General features: G+C 53.9%; 1 protein-coding gene across 2 annotated transcripts in view; it reads left to right on the forward strand.

Moving 5' to 3' along the window:
- Positions 1-6,428: 6,428 nt before the first annotated feature.
- CCND2 (cyclin D2) overlaps positions 6,429-14,428 on the forward strand; it is a 28,619-nt gene continuing 20,619 nt past the window's right edge. The window contains exons 1-4 of one of the 2 annotated variants that reach the window (XM_064478945.1): positions 6,429-6,545; positions 7,842-8,076; positions 9,836-10,051; positions 12,616-12,775. In XM_064478945.1, coding sequence (XP_064335015.1) covers positions 7,882-8,076; positions 9,836-10,051; positions 12,616-12,775 — 571 coding nt within the window. In that variant the 5' untranslated portion in view covers positions 6,429-6,545; positions 7,842-7,881. Of the gene's footprint in view, positions 6,546-7,581; positions 8,077-9,835; positions 10,052-12,615; positions 12,776-14,428 lie in introns of those variants that run through there. The other variant, XM_064478944.1, reaches the window with a different exon arrangement.

Raw genomic sequence — 14,428 nt, forward strand, 5'->3', positions numbered from 1 at the left:
ATAAAATTGCTGGCAATTACACTCCAAAGGGTAATTATATGAACTTTCCTTGTAAAAAGGCAAGTAAATTTGAGCTTAAGTCTATATTCTGTTAAGGAAATTTTAAATTACATATACCATTTTATTTAGAAAAGAGAAACATTAGGAGGAAAATACATATTCAGAAGTAAGGGGGGAGAAAAACTTGTTATTCACCAGTTTTGGGGGATTATACAGCAGGAATCGCAGACACTGTTACTCAGAACAACTAAAGTTCTTGAGCCTAGTGATTTCAAGAAGACCCCCGCCCCCCAAAATGGCCTGCACAAGGCTAATGCATGACCTAGACTCCCCTCTCTCAGAATCTTTCTTTAAAATAGTATTTCACAAGCCTGGAATAATTGGTGGCTGTAAGATGCCAGATGCAAGACATTTCGTCTGAAACCTTATGTAAACTCACACCATTTGCCTCAGAACATCTTCCTGGACACCAGGAAAGACTTTTGGCCCTGGGTTTGCGTCTGCCGGTGGGACCGACCGCCTGGCTACCCTCCAAAATGGAAACATACGTAGGCACGATGAAGGAAAGGATTTGGAAGTTACGCAAAGGAATTTTCCCGTTCTTTTGAAATCCTGTGTGTGTTTTTTTTTCTTCCCTTAAGTAAGAAGTATACTGAACTTTGGTGACTTTTTATTTTCAAAAGCATAAAATTGAGTGCTTTTGGTGTTATTCTCCAGGACAAAAAACTAACTTTAGAATCCCTAATGTCCTTACAATTTGATAACAGTTTAAAAAATAAAAATAAAGTGAAGGCTGACACACACTCATTGAAAGAGATGGAGACAGAGGAATTATTATTCTTTATCATCATCATCATTATTATCAAAGAGGGTTTGAAGAAACTGACCTCTCTGCATAACAAAGAAAAAAATTATTCAGTTTATAGCTGATGAGACACAATGAAAGTGTGAGCTGAGATGGACAGCAGCACAAATAGATTGGGGTTTTCTGCTCTAATTTCACCTTCCAGATAAACCGCTCTGCTCTGGGTTTGTGCTTTTCTGAGTTGTTTATGCATCGTGCATAGGCGCAGACTTTGTTTCAAGTTCATGTAAGAGCAGATGCCTTTTTTAAAGGCTGAGCAAAGAGGAAATACATTCCTCCTAGAAGTCTAAATCCATCCTAGCTTGGATTGTCTAGTATACTTACACAAACTGCTTGCTTTCAGGTCAACCCTGAAATAGAATGAAGCTCTCTCTAGAGGTGCACATTTTGAAGATTACAAAACTTTAAAAAACGATCTATTTCACATTTTAAATTTAAAATGCCAACCAAAGACCACCAAGAAAATAACTAGAAAAATTTTCAATCTGCTGCCTGAAATTTGCCCCCAGGAGAACAAAAATCAAAAACCTCAACAAGAAAACTATTTCACCAGTTTTTATTAATTAGTTTTTAAAGGTGTGGAGAATATGAATTCAGCATGTTGCAGACGTATGCCATACACTGTGCTAACAAATGCTCGTAATCCTTGTGTTTAAAGACTGAAAAATAAAATATGAAATAAGGACTATTTGTTAGAAATATTTTATATTGCTTCAATTTGGTTGTAAGTAATACACAGCTGAATAAAGCCACAACATCGAAAGAATATTCAAACACAGTAGAAAAGTGGACATTTTAAAAGCAAATGAATGCTTGAATTCTGGCAAAATTGAAGTGTTTAGAAAACAAATAAAAATAACCATTGCTCAAAAAAAATTTCTGGTAGTGGTAGTCTTGACATTTTACTAAGAATTTAAATCTACAAAGTGCTTAATATTACCTCCCACAACTTAAATGTCTAAAATGAAGCAGCTGCAAAATTTAAAAGGCATTTGTCTTTTTTGTTTTTTTAAACACTTCTTTGGCTCTTTCCTTTTCTTGTTTTCCCAATAATTTATTCCATTTTGTACCTTTGTACACACAAACCAAGTATTCATCAAATCAGGCACCCCAAAGCAAGCACTCTCAAATACAGTTCACTCAGACTGACCTTCAACAGCAAGTATTGACATTTTCATTAATTATAACTCTTTCCTCCCCCCAGAAGAAACAAAACAAAGTCTCTTGGGTCAGATTAGCAACCATTAAACGAAAAAGAAGTAAATAATAAGTTAAAAATAGAGGGAATGTGTTAAAACAAAGGAAGTATGCTTATAACCAAAGTCTGCCATCTTCAAAAAGAAGTAGGTCCACGCTCCATAAGTGATTCAAACAGAAAGCTTCTCCTTTACATTTGAAACAAGTAATTCCACCTCAAAACCGCATTTTCAAAGCAGCCCTTAGCTTTCTGCATCTGATTCCTGCCACAATCTCTATACCTCAATGAGGTAAAACCCAGTTCACATTGACTTTTCTCCCAAACATTCCCACAAAGCTCCTTGTTGTACATTTCAGCATAAAGTCAAAATTGTCACTGTGGGATTTGGAAATGGCAGATTTCAGGTATCACTCTACTGACTGAAAGATCAAAAAGACTTTGCCCAAATGTGGGGGAAATGAAGGTGCGTGGACTCGCTCTGCAGCTGCAGGGTTTACCTCTTGGAGTCTAGAAGGACACCACAGGGGTGTCCAGGGAGTGGGAGGGGAGTTGCCCTAAACGCCTGCCTATCTATTTGTGGGGCTCTTTTGACAAGCGTGTTTCCAGACGGATTTGCTCCTAATACAGCAGAATTGGTCCACAATCGCCCCTATCCATCCTCGGGAGATAGATGTCACATGTAAATTTCACAGCATCCGCCAAACCAGCTGGTATTGAAACAGTGGATGAGGGGGGGGCAGGAAGGAGTAAGTCGCGCGTGAAAAACTCGCTGTCAAAGTGAGTGCAGAACTCACAACCGAGGAACCGAAAACACACCCACGTCTCCCTCACCGCAGAAACGGTGGAGAGCTAGGTGGCCGCGCGTCGCGACCAACAGTCGCGACATTCAGTTTGCTGTCGCCAAAGAGCGCAATCGGACCACGACCCAAACAAATCAGCTTTTCCCGGAACCAAGAGCGGCTCGCGATTTCAAAGGGAGTAAATAAAGTCCTCCGGGTGGAAGATTCGGGGGCGGGGAGGGGAGGGTCTGGGAGGGGGGTCGCCGCTTGGCCCCTGGCGGGCGCCCTCAGCGGGTCCCAGCGCGCCGGGCGGCCGCGGGCGAGCGGCTGGAGAGCCCCCCGCGAGGTGCCGGACACGCCGCCGCAGCCCGCCCGCCCCCTCCCCCGCCGCTTCCTCTCGCTCTCCCAGCCCCTTCCCCCACGTGTGGGTGACGTCAAAATTCCGCGAAAAAGCCGCGTGGTGGCTCCCCCAGCGGAGGCGCGATTCCGCCGCCCAGCAGGCCCCTCCCGGGCGCCGGCTGGGGGGAGGGCGACGGAGTGAGCCGGCCGGTTCCCTTTCCTCCCGGAGGCCGGCCCCACCGACACCGTGGGCCAGACGCCCCCCGCCCCAAATCTTACTGGAAAATTCACATTTATAAAGCGAATGCATTTCCAGGGCTATTTTGGGCTGAGTGAGGCGTGTCCTACAGCTGAATCAGACAGGAAGAGGGGAAAAGTTCGGGTCTTTTTCCTTTTTATTTTTTTTCCTAGGGAGGGGAGTAAGATGCGAGCTGGGCGAACAGACGGCAGGCGTTACAGACTGACGCCTGTCGCATCTGCTGCCCCAGGCACGCAGCCCCGGCCCAAGCTCGGACACCGAGGGGGCGGCTGGAGTGCGCAGGCCGGCCCGGCTCTGCCCTCTCTGGATCCGGGCGCCCCGGGACCGCCGCTGGCGTGGGGCGGCCGTGCGGGGACCCGGAAGCGTCCTCACACCTGGAGCTGCAGTGCCCGGCCCGGGGAGCCTCCCCGCGGCTGGTCCCCACCCACCCTCGGTCCCGAGCGCTCCAGTTCCGAACTGTCCCTCTTCTTTTCGCACATGTTTCTAATTTGTTCCCACTCCCTTCTCATTCCCTCCCAGTTCCTCCTTTTGCACCTCCGCCGGCTCATTTCTGGCCCTCCAGGCGCCCGGAGCAGAGACTCGGACCCTTGGCCATCTACTTTCAAGCGACCGTCGGGTTTTCTTACTGATTGCCCATTCATCCCCAAATGGAGAAACAGCCACAGCCCTGCCCCTGGGCAGGGTGGGGCGGGAATTGGGGGTGGGGGAGGCCTGAGCCTGAACTCGCTCCCCTCCCCCACCCGGCCAGGGCGCCCCCAGGGGGACCGAGCCCACGGCAGGATCACCTGGCTGGGCGGCATCCGCCAGGTGAGCTGGGGCGTATGTGTGCTTAGCGTTGCAGGTTCCTGCATAAATGTGCCTATAAACACTCGACACCTACAGGGTTTTGTACATTTTCCAACCGAAACCCACAACACGAGGGGTGGCGAGCTGGCCAGAGCGGGAATAAAAAGTCCAATAAAACTGACGTTCGCTAAAGGTTATCACCGATCTACAAAGGGTAGGAATTTTTTTTCCCCTCGAGGGGTGAAAAAGGAATAAGGAAGAGCCAACATTTTTTTCTCCCTCCAGTGACCAGTCTTAACTTCAAAGCCGGAGCACAAGAGCTTGGGGTTTTGTTTTTTTTTTTTTTTTCTCTAAACCTAAATCGACAGTCAAAGAAAATGCACAGGTTTGCCCAGAAGGCAACGTGCCTTTTCCCGCGTGCGAGGGGGAGTGCTTTTTAACAAGCAAAATTAAGGTTTTAACACATGGTCGGAATGGCGACCAAAAGGGAAAACTCAGTTTCCAGTCCAAGCCTCCGGGAGCCATTCCTGCCAACCTCCGCACCCTCGCACGCCCCACCCCGAGCGCTGGAGCCTGAACCACTGGGGGATGGATTCGCTGCGAGGTTGCTGTTCGGGAACAGTCCATAATCGGAAGGGGAAGTGAATGGGGAACTTAAAGGGGTGAGCCTGCCACGCGGGGAGTGCCCACACGCTCAGGTCCTGGTGGACGGAGGTGCTGTCGGGGAGAGGGTCATCCCCTCGCGCCCTCCCCTTCGCAGCCACCTCTCCCCCACCCCCGCCCCCCGCCGGAATTTCTCTGTAAAGCCCGACTGGGTTGGGGTAGAGGGAGGCAGGGGGCCCGCTCGCTCCCGAGACTTGAGGCCTCGCCACCCAGGCTTTCTCCCCAGGGTAGGCAAGGCATCGAGGACGACCACCCGCCTCTTCCCCGCCCCCGTTGCCCCTCTTCGAGGGACCCAACGCTCGGGATGCTTTCCCTGCAAGGAGGTGGAGAGAAAAGCGCTGCTCGGTTAGTTATCCAGGGATGTGAAGAGGCTGGGAGCCCAGGCAGGCTTCTGTCCTTGCCTGTTGGGGTAGATTTATACTTTAAAAATATCTCTCTCACTCCTTGTACTCACCCCTGCACCCCCATCCCAGCAGCTTTCTTTGATCCGCTCAAAGGTGGCTGGGGTGAAGTTTGACTAATTCCTTTATGGGGTCTTAACATGTAAGTGAATGTATTTATCCGGAGTGATTCAAGGCCTGAGTCGGGAACTCCACGCTGACTGAAATCAATAGGTGATTGTTACGAACCCGCTCTATTCCGAGGAACACGGTACTCGGCCCGAGTGTCATGCGCCGCACCGGGCTGTTTCATTTTGAGTTTGCAACTTGGGTTTTTCAGGGAGCTTTTTTCTCTCCCGAAAGCTAATGGCTTCCACAGAAATTAGACATTCTCCTCGCCCGCCCCTTCCCTCCCCTTTCTTTACATACAGTAGATTGGATACTAATTCCCGCGGCTATTGATAAGGTCGGAGGCGCCCCGGCCCTCGCCCGCCCCAGTCGCCGCTCTCCCTCCGCCCTCCCCTTCTTGGCTTCCTTTTGATGTAGCGGGGAACGCGTCCTACTAAAAAAAAAAAAAAAAAAAAAAAAAAAAGTAATCTGCCCGGTAACAATCAGCGCGCAGTAGCAGGAGACCCAGAGCTATTGGCTATGCAAATAGAGGGAGGGGAGACGGCGCCCCAAACTCTTAACTCACTCTTTTAAAGCGATATCCCCCTTCCACCCACCCACCCCTTCCGCCCCACCCTCGTGGAAAGGGGCTGGCCCCGGGGCCCGAGTTAATCGCTTGCACCTCTGGTTTATGCACTCCCCGCCCTCTGTATTCCACCTCCCCCTCCTTTCAGGGAACCAAGCGCTCTGCTCACCCAGCCCACCCCCTCCCCCGCTCGCCCTCCGCGCCCCGGTTCGGGCCTCCCTTCCCGGCGAAGGAGGTCCTGGGTCTGCCTCGGTGTGTCCCAAGAGCCCCGACCCACGCCGTGCTCGCCGCACATGCCAGCTCGGCCAGCAAGCTGGGGGCTCTGGTCTCGCTTCCCTTCCTCCCAAAGTGAAATAGCACTGACGGGCGGGGTGGGGGGGTGGAGGGAGGAAGGAGGTGAGGAAACGCCGCCAGATCCCCTCTAAAAGCGGCTTTGACCCGAGGATACATTTGAGCACGTGTCAGCGCCAACCGCGCTGGCCGCGTCTCTACCGCAGTCCCGCTCGCGGGGAGAAAGCCCTGACTGCTAGCGAGGCGTGAAGCCGGAGGGTCGGCGAGGAGGCAGGCGAGGAGGCAGGAGAGGTACCCAGAGTGGAAGTCTTGGGCCTCGGAGAAAAGGAAGAGGTGGTGTCGTTTGCGCTGGGGGAAAGAGGGGGAGCCAAACCTTCCCCTCTTTTGCCCCCCTCCCCTCCCCCTCCCGGGCTATTTCCTAGAAAGCTGTATCAGTGTGGCCACGCTCGGCGCAGACACCTCGGGCGGCTTGTCAGCAGATGCAGGGCGAGGAAGCGGGTTTTTCCTGCGTGGCCGCTGGCCGCGGCGGAACCGCTGGTGGCCCTGCCCCCGGCCTGCGGCGGCTCGGGGCGCCTCCTCGCGTCTCCTAATGGCGCCTGCGGCGCCCCCAAGAACGGGATGCTTTCTACTCCGGGGTCACATTCTGTCACGTCGGAGAGGCACCCCCCTCCTCCAGACACGCACCCCTCCTTCTTCACCCTCTCCCCACACATCTGCGGGGAGGGGGTTACTGGGGGGGGCGAGTTCTGGTCCCTTTATTCGGGCTTTGGAAACAGCTTCAGATGATCAGGGACATACATTTCAGAGGTATAACCTTTATCTCTAGGTACGCGAAGCTGCTGTTGTCTAAAACTACCCTCCTTTCTCACGTCAGGGACGTATTTCTCAATTGTCTGAGCCCACCTCGTCTTCCAGTAATCTACCCGTCATTCCTGGATCTCAGATATATGGGCAGATGTGTGAGGATCAGTTTTGAAGAAGCCAGAGTCGCAGGGTCGTATTTTGGCATGATGCACCTACCGAGTGTGCACAGTCAGAGGGAATAACTGGGAATCAGTGGGGTTTTTGTGGGCTCCCCTCTCCGGGGCCCCTGGCTTGCGGGGCTGGGTAGAGAGTGAGGTCTTCGGAGAGCTGAGGGAGGGTGGGGGGGACGGGGGACCGCGTTTGAAGTTTGGTCGGGCCAGCTGCTGTTCTCCTTAATAACACGAGGGGAAAGGAGGGAGGGAGGGAGAGAGAGATTGAAAGGAGGAGGGGAGGGACGGGAGGGGAGGGAAGGGGAGGAGGAACTGGAGAGGGGAGTGAGGCGAGAGGGAGGAGAAGTAACTGCCCAGCCAGTTTGCGTCACTGCCTCGCAGAGCAGAGAGCAGAGCGAGCTGGGGAGAGCAGACAAGTTTGAAGGGGAGGGCAGGCAGAGTTAGCGGCCCCCGAGGCGCTCCTCTCCCACCGCCCATCCCTTTCCTGTCTTCTTCCCCTCTGCTTCTCTCTCTGCCCTTAACTTTTCCCCGAAAACCTCTTATTTAGCCAAAGGAAGGAGGTAAGGGGAACACTCTCCCCTCCCCCCTCCAAAAAAACCCCTAACTTTTCCAGTCCGGAGATCGCAGGGGAGCGAGTGGGCGCCCAGCTGGCCATGGAGCTGCTGTGCTGCGAGGTGGACCCGGTCCGCCGAGCCGTGCCGGACGCCAACCTGCTCCAAGACGACCGCGTGTTGCAGAACTTGCTCACCATCGAGGAGCGCTACCTTCCCCAGTGTTCCTACTTCAAGTGCGTGCAGAAGGACATCCAGCCCTACATGCGCAGGATGGTGGCCACCTGGATGCTGGAGGTAAGTCTGCAGGCAGGCACTCTGTCTGTCCCCGCCCGGACCCCCGACCCTACGCGGAGACCCTGGACCTGGGAGAGGGCAGCCTCGGCGCCCGTCTCCCAGCTCCCATGCGAGAGGTTACCCCGCGCCCTTGGCGAGACGCATGGCTTCCTTTCTGTTCCTTGTGGGGTGCGAGATTCACTAGGGGAGGGGGAGGGGGGAAGGAGAAAAATCTAGGAGAAGCGAGGCTGTCCTGGGGCGGGGGTGGGGGAGCATCCCGCGCGCGTGTGCCTGCATGTGGCTGCCTCCTCTTCCCACCCTCCTCCCGACCTGTCTTGCGAAGCCGAGGTAGCTTTCGGTGCCTTGAAGAAGGGAGGAGGAACGTGAGCCCAGTCCCCAAAGTTAAAAAATGAGCTCCCCCCCAAGACCAGGGCAAACTCTTCCGAGCCTTAGGTCCCCGCATGTGGTCGCGACTCCGCGTTGGCACTAAGGGGGGGGGGGGAGGGGGAGGGCGGAGGGAGGAGAAGAGAAACGGGGAATTCAGGAGCCCCGGAAGTCACATTGAAGGAACGTGTGTTTTCGGGGAACCCAAAAGGACCACTTCTTTCCCCTTGCTCCGAACCCTTGCCGAGCGAGCCGTGTGCCCACGTCTGCACGGCTCCGGACCTGCCGGGCTTTCGCCATGTTGCTTTGTAAAGTCGGGGTGGAGAGGCTGGAACCCGGCGCCCGCTCCCCCCTCGCACCCCACTATTCCAGACACCCTACTTCCGATAGTGCCCTCCCCCCAGACCCCCACCTCGCCAAGGTTACTTACGGTTCGGCCTCCAGTTTCCTGGGTGCGGAGATTTGGGTGGGGTAGGAGGGGGGAGGAGGTGTGTGCAGAAGGGATAGCGGGCCCCCCCGAAGGAGCGGCCGAAGCCCCCCGCGCTCTTCTCCCGCGGCTCCCCGTCCTCGTCTGTCCCCCAGTCGTCACCACCGTCCCCGGCCTCTGCCCTTGCGGGCCGCAGCCGGACACTCCCGCCGCGGCGCTCACCCCTGCAAGTTTCCCCTCGGGATCCGAAGCCCCAGGGGTCGCGGTACAGACCTTCCCGGCACCCGAAACCTCCGTTTCGGGAAGCCGGAGGCCTCTGGGGGGTTTTCATGCCGAAAGGGCTGGTGTGGGATATTTCCTCGATTTTTAGTTATTTTTTGAACCCGTCTCCCCTGCTCCAACTCCGGCCGCCCAGGCTGCGCGGCGCTCGCTCCCTCCGCCCTCCCCCTCGCTTCCCCACCTCTCCCCACCCACCCCCCCAAATGCGGCGCCTAGGCCGCGGAGACCCTCCCCGACAATTTTTTCAATTGTCGGGAATGATAGAGAGGGGTCTGGCGGTCCGGATGGGACCAAAAACGAGACCCCCGGAGCCTCCAGAATATTTTTATTGATTTTTTGAAAAGATGACGAAATCCAAAAAAGAGTGAGTGAGCGAGTGCGGAGTAGCGCGCGGCCCACGGGGGCGGCGGGCCCGGCGCTGCTGCGCGGCGCGGCCTCGGCCGCCCGGCCTCTAATCCACCTCCCTTCGGAGGTTTTAGGCTCCCGGGGAGGACCCCAGCACGGGCGAGCCATTTAGATTTACCCCAATTTCCTCGCCTTCTCTCTTATCACTTACGCTACTCCCCTCCCCCTCCCCCCGCAAAAACTCAATTTCTGTCCTGTTTCCAGAGACTGCGTCTTCCTCTTTAATTCTCTCTTCCTGATACGACGCTCTCCCCCGACCCCGACCTTTTCCCACCCGTGTCGTAGGTCTGCGAGGAGCAGAAGTGTGAGGAAGAGGTCTTCCCTCTGGCCATCAATTACCTGGACCGCTTCCTGGCCGGAGTCCCAACTCCGAAGACCCACCTGCAGCTTCTGGGGGCCGTGTGCATGTTCCTGGCGTCCAAGCTGAAAGAGACCATCCCGCTGACAGCCGAGAAGTTGTGCATTTACACGGACAACTCCATCAAGCCTCAGGAGCTGCTGGTAATGACTGCCTCCTTTCTCCTGCCTTTCTGCTCTTCCTCCTTGCCGGGCCTTAGCCTGATATGCTTCGACCATCTGCTCCCAAAACAAATTCTTAGGACCCCCAAATTACCCATCCCTGGAATTTTCTCACTTCTGGGAACACTCTCCTTTACTATGAGACTTCATGTGTTCCTACTGTGTGCTGGGCATGTGCTAAGTAATTCTGAGGCTACATGCATGGATAAGATTCTCAAGGTTTGTGGTGGTGAGATTCATTTGCCTGTGTGCGTGCGCGCGCGCGCGTGTGTGTGTGTGTGTGTGTGTGTGTGTGTGTGTAGGGGAGGCATGGAACATGGTAATATTTTAATTAAATCGTAGGGGAGGCATGGAACACAGTGGTAGTATTTTAATTAAATCCCAAATTTCCAATCACTGAATTCTGAGACAGTCATGGACTTCTTACATGATAGGAACGTGTTGTGTGGTGTGCCTTCTAAGAACCCCGGAGTTCAAAGGTAGGTCTTAGGTATCTCTTAAAGTCTCAAGACAATCTGCACGTAGTAGCTGTTCACTAAATATCTGCTCATTGACTTTTGAGCGCAGTCAAATCTGGCCCCTTGTTGGAGGATTCTGAAGCCTGGATTCCTAGCTCCAGTGGTCTGTGACCTCTGTACAGACACAGGGGACCTGTCTGGACTCTGGTTTTCTGCCAGCAAACCTTTTTCCCACCCATTCGGACTCTTGTCCCCTGCAGCCTTGTGCTTACAACGTCCCAATCGCAGCCCCGTGGCATTGGTAGAGCGGCTCCGGGGCCCATGTTCAGGGATCTGCACACCTATCTCTTCAACTGTTTGGGAAAGGGGCCCCTCTTCCCGCCCCCTCCTCCTCCTTGCTGCCGGGGCCTGCCCGAAGTCCACAGGGCCGGCCTGGCTGCCAGAACGGAGCTCTTTGTGAGCAGCTTTCCTTCCTGGGGCTGTGCTGCCACCTAGCGGCAGACATGTGCAAAGACGGGGAGGCATCTCCGAGGATGCAGAGGGGCATGAATGACCTCACCTTTGAACAGCAGCCAGATTTCAGCTGCTTCTGGTTTGGTCCGAGAGGCCCAGAAAGGTACTTTCTTCTGGGAGATCTGCTTCCTTTAATAATGGTACAAGTCGAGTGGTGTATACTCACATTCCCTGCGGGAACGCATGGCTGGAATTTCAGGCCATCTTGGAAGACGCTGGTTGTGTCTATTGGGTTTTACACTGAACCTCCCATAAAAAGCCAAGGCCGACTTTAAAGCCGGGAAAGAAAAAGTTGTTAGAATTTGGATCCGGTTCTTTTTCTCATGGGAGACCAGGAAAATGGCTCTTCCTTTTGCTTCACTGTTTCAGTATGGTGGTGTTTAAACATGGGGTACTTGGAACACCCCAGATTTTCCAGGACCTCCCAAGCGAATTTATATTGCCGCAGACCAACCTGTCTCTTTCCATTCCCTGTCTCGTTATCCTGGAAGTTGAGATCTGGAGGAGTCCTATTTTACCAATGAGAAAGCTGAGGCCAGCGAAGTGGGGAGTCAGCCCAGACCACACAGCCAGCCGGTGCCTGGGAGGGGAAATGGGACTCAGTAGGTCAGGATCTTAGGGGGAAGGGGAGCAGGCTGCACTGGCGAGCTGGTCTCTTGCTCTCGTTTGTCTGATGGTGATAGAGCAGTAGGCCTGTTCGCCCCCTGACCGCACGTATTTTTAAGGCTTTCTTTTTGGTTTGCTTCCCTTTGAGCACAGTTCCTCCAAAAGTACCTTCAATAGGGGGAGAGAAACAAGACTTTCCACGAGGTGGGCTGCTGGTGACAGGCCCATAAGAGACAGGGTTGCATTGCGTCCGCATTTCAGCTGCGGGATTCCATGACCTTGAACAAGCACCTTCACCCTGCCCTGAACCACCTCCAGCTGCAGAATGGGGTTGCCAGTGACCATCTGGTCCTTCGTGATAACAAAGGCCCGTGAAACATTTAAGGGGAAGGGTGCTCTGTGTTTGAGTATCATTTCCCCGAGATTTCCGCATCATGTGTCCAGGGGAAAGTGGGAACAGCAGAGAAAAGTGGCACTTTTTGGCACCAACTACAAGCAAGCTAATTGGTTGCCAAGGATTTGGGCCAAGAAACTTAATTTTGAGCTTTAACCGTGTACATCATTTTTCCATGAGGATTAAAAAGACTGCTAATGCAGCAAAGAGGCATAGACAGTAAATTCCTACTCAAGGGCCACAGTGACCTTGGCGCTAGCTTACTGTAGGTACGACCTTCTGGGTGGGTGGGTGGGAGGGGCCACAGCCTCGCCTGGAAGTCCGGGTTGGGGGTGGGGGTGGGAGAGGGAGCCAGAGAGGCAAAATAGAGGCAAGTGCTGTCTTGGCACCAGCTACCTGAGCTCGTCACCAACTTCAAAGCTTTAGGGCTGCTTGATAAATGGGCCCACCTCACAGTCCGGTAGCGTCCTAATAAGCATTGTTGATACTAGTCCAGATCCTGACCCCTCAGGCCCTGGACACCAGGTCAGCCTGTGGGTTTTCTTAGACCCTTGCCTTCCTCCCTCCCTCGCCAGGAGTGGGAGCTGGTGGTGCTGGGCAAGTTGAAGTGGAACCTGGCAGCTGTCACCCCCCACGACTTCATCGAGCACATCCTTCGGAAGCTCCCCCAGCCCAATGAGAAGCTGTCTCTGATCCGCAAGCACGCGCAGACCTTCATTGCTCTGTGCGCCACTGGTAGGAGCCACTCCAGGGGTTGGGCTGGGGGGGGGGGGGGGGGATGGGATCCTGGGGGAGGCAGCCTGCAGCCCTAACTTCTGTGGGTTGTGGGTGGTTTACTGGAGAGGGTTCTCCTGCGTAATCTCGAGTCCAAGGTTTCATCCTGGGGTTGGCTTTTTCCTACCTTTATCTGAGCTCGTCTATTTTTTTTCTCTGCTAAACTCATAAATGGTTTATGAGGACAGGTGTGGTAAGGGGGAAAAAAACCCAGCGCCTGTTAAAATATCCTTTATGGTGTCTACAGCGCTCTTTGAAGATTACATATACTGCTCTCGGCTTGTGTTTAAATCTTTAATCTTTTGAGGAAAAGGATGGCTTGGAGATAAGCCCAAGCGGAAATTTGGGGGGAGCAGGGGCAAGTGCAGGTTAAAGGAACACTGTCAAGATAAATACAGGCCGCCCTGGAGCAGTTCTCTTCAGCTGTAGGGCATTTACTGCCTTCTGGCTGCCCCCTCTCCTGGGTGGGGGTGGACCTGTGGGGTTTTCAGCAAGGACTTGCGTCCTGAGCCTGCGTTCTGGTGCCTTCCCTCCACATGTTACTGTTTGGATTTTGGTTACAGCCTTTAGCTTCTGCAAAGCTTCTTGGCATAAGAGCTCTACACCCACCAGGCTGCTCCCACAATTGATACATAGGCCTTGTTTGCTGTGCGTTTTCCTAATAAACTGAAGGCAGTGATTTGATACTGTCTCATCAAACGGCACCTTGACCAATTTCTACCGTATTTTTCCCCTAATGATAGCAGCCACGGGAGAGACTCTGAATCTGTACTTGTCCAAGGCAGAAACATCAGAAGGTCCTGTTTTCACAATCAGAAACGTTAGGTAAAGATGTGACGGGGTAAAGCTCTCTCCCCCAAGGAGAGCAGGGTTCACGTTTGCTGGGCGTGTGCACTTGAGTTGTCAGTGGGTCGTGGGGGTAGACTTCTTTCAACATCTTGTTACATGTTTCTCTGCCTGCGCAGAGGGGCGTCTGCAGCAGCGCATCGCTCTGTCCACAGTCAAAAGGTCGGGAGTTGCTACTTACTACTGGGTGACCTCGGGTAGGCTTCTTGACCTCTCTGAACCTCAGCTTCTTTGTCTGCAAAACGTGCCTATTGCATCGGGATCCTACCACCTTTTCAGGGTGGTTGTGGAAATGAAAATCGGCGTGCAGGGAACCAGGAACCTTCATAAACCAGCCAGCACGCCCCGATGCTAACTGTGAAAGTATCTCTTGATTTTGATTCTTCTGTCTAGGGCGGGTACAATGACTGTCCCAGCCGCCCCTATCTGGGTCCAGCAGGACCTGGCGCTCCACCCGGCTGGCTTGGAGGCAGGGACCAGCCGCCCGCAGGGGAGTCCAGGGCAGGCCCCCTCCCTGAGCTCCCCTAATCCTGCGCTGCAGCCCCGCGCCCTCCGCGGGAGAGTCAGCTGCGCGGATGTCCTCGCTGCCTTGCAGACAGTGACCGTTCTTTTCTCCCCCTCGTTCTCCTGCTGTCTGGCCTGCGCCCTAGGGGTCAGCCCCGTATTGACTTACTTTGTCTCCCAGGCCCAGCTGGCCCTTCCTGTCTGCTGTCACTATCCACTGTGGAGAAGGGGTCACCAGCCCTTTTCTCTCTGGCCCTCCGACAG

This window comes from Camelus dromedarius, chromosome 25 (assembly GCF_036321535.1).
Source record: "Camelus dromedarius isolate mCamDro1 chromosome 25, mCamDro1.pat, whole genome shotgun sequence".
Lineage (NCBI taxonomy): Eukaryota > Metazoa > Chordata > Mammalia > Artiodactyla > Camelidae > Camelus > Camelus dromedarius.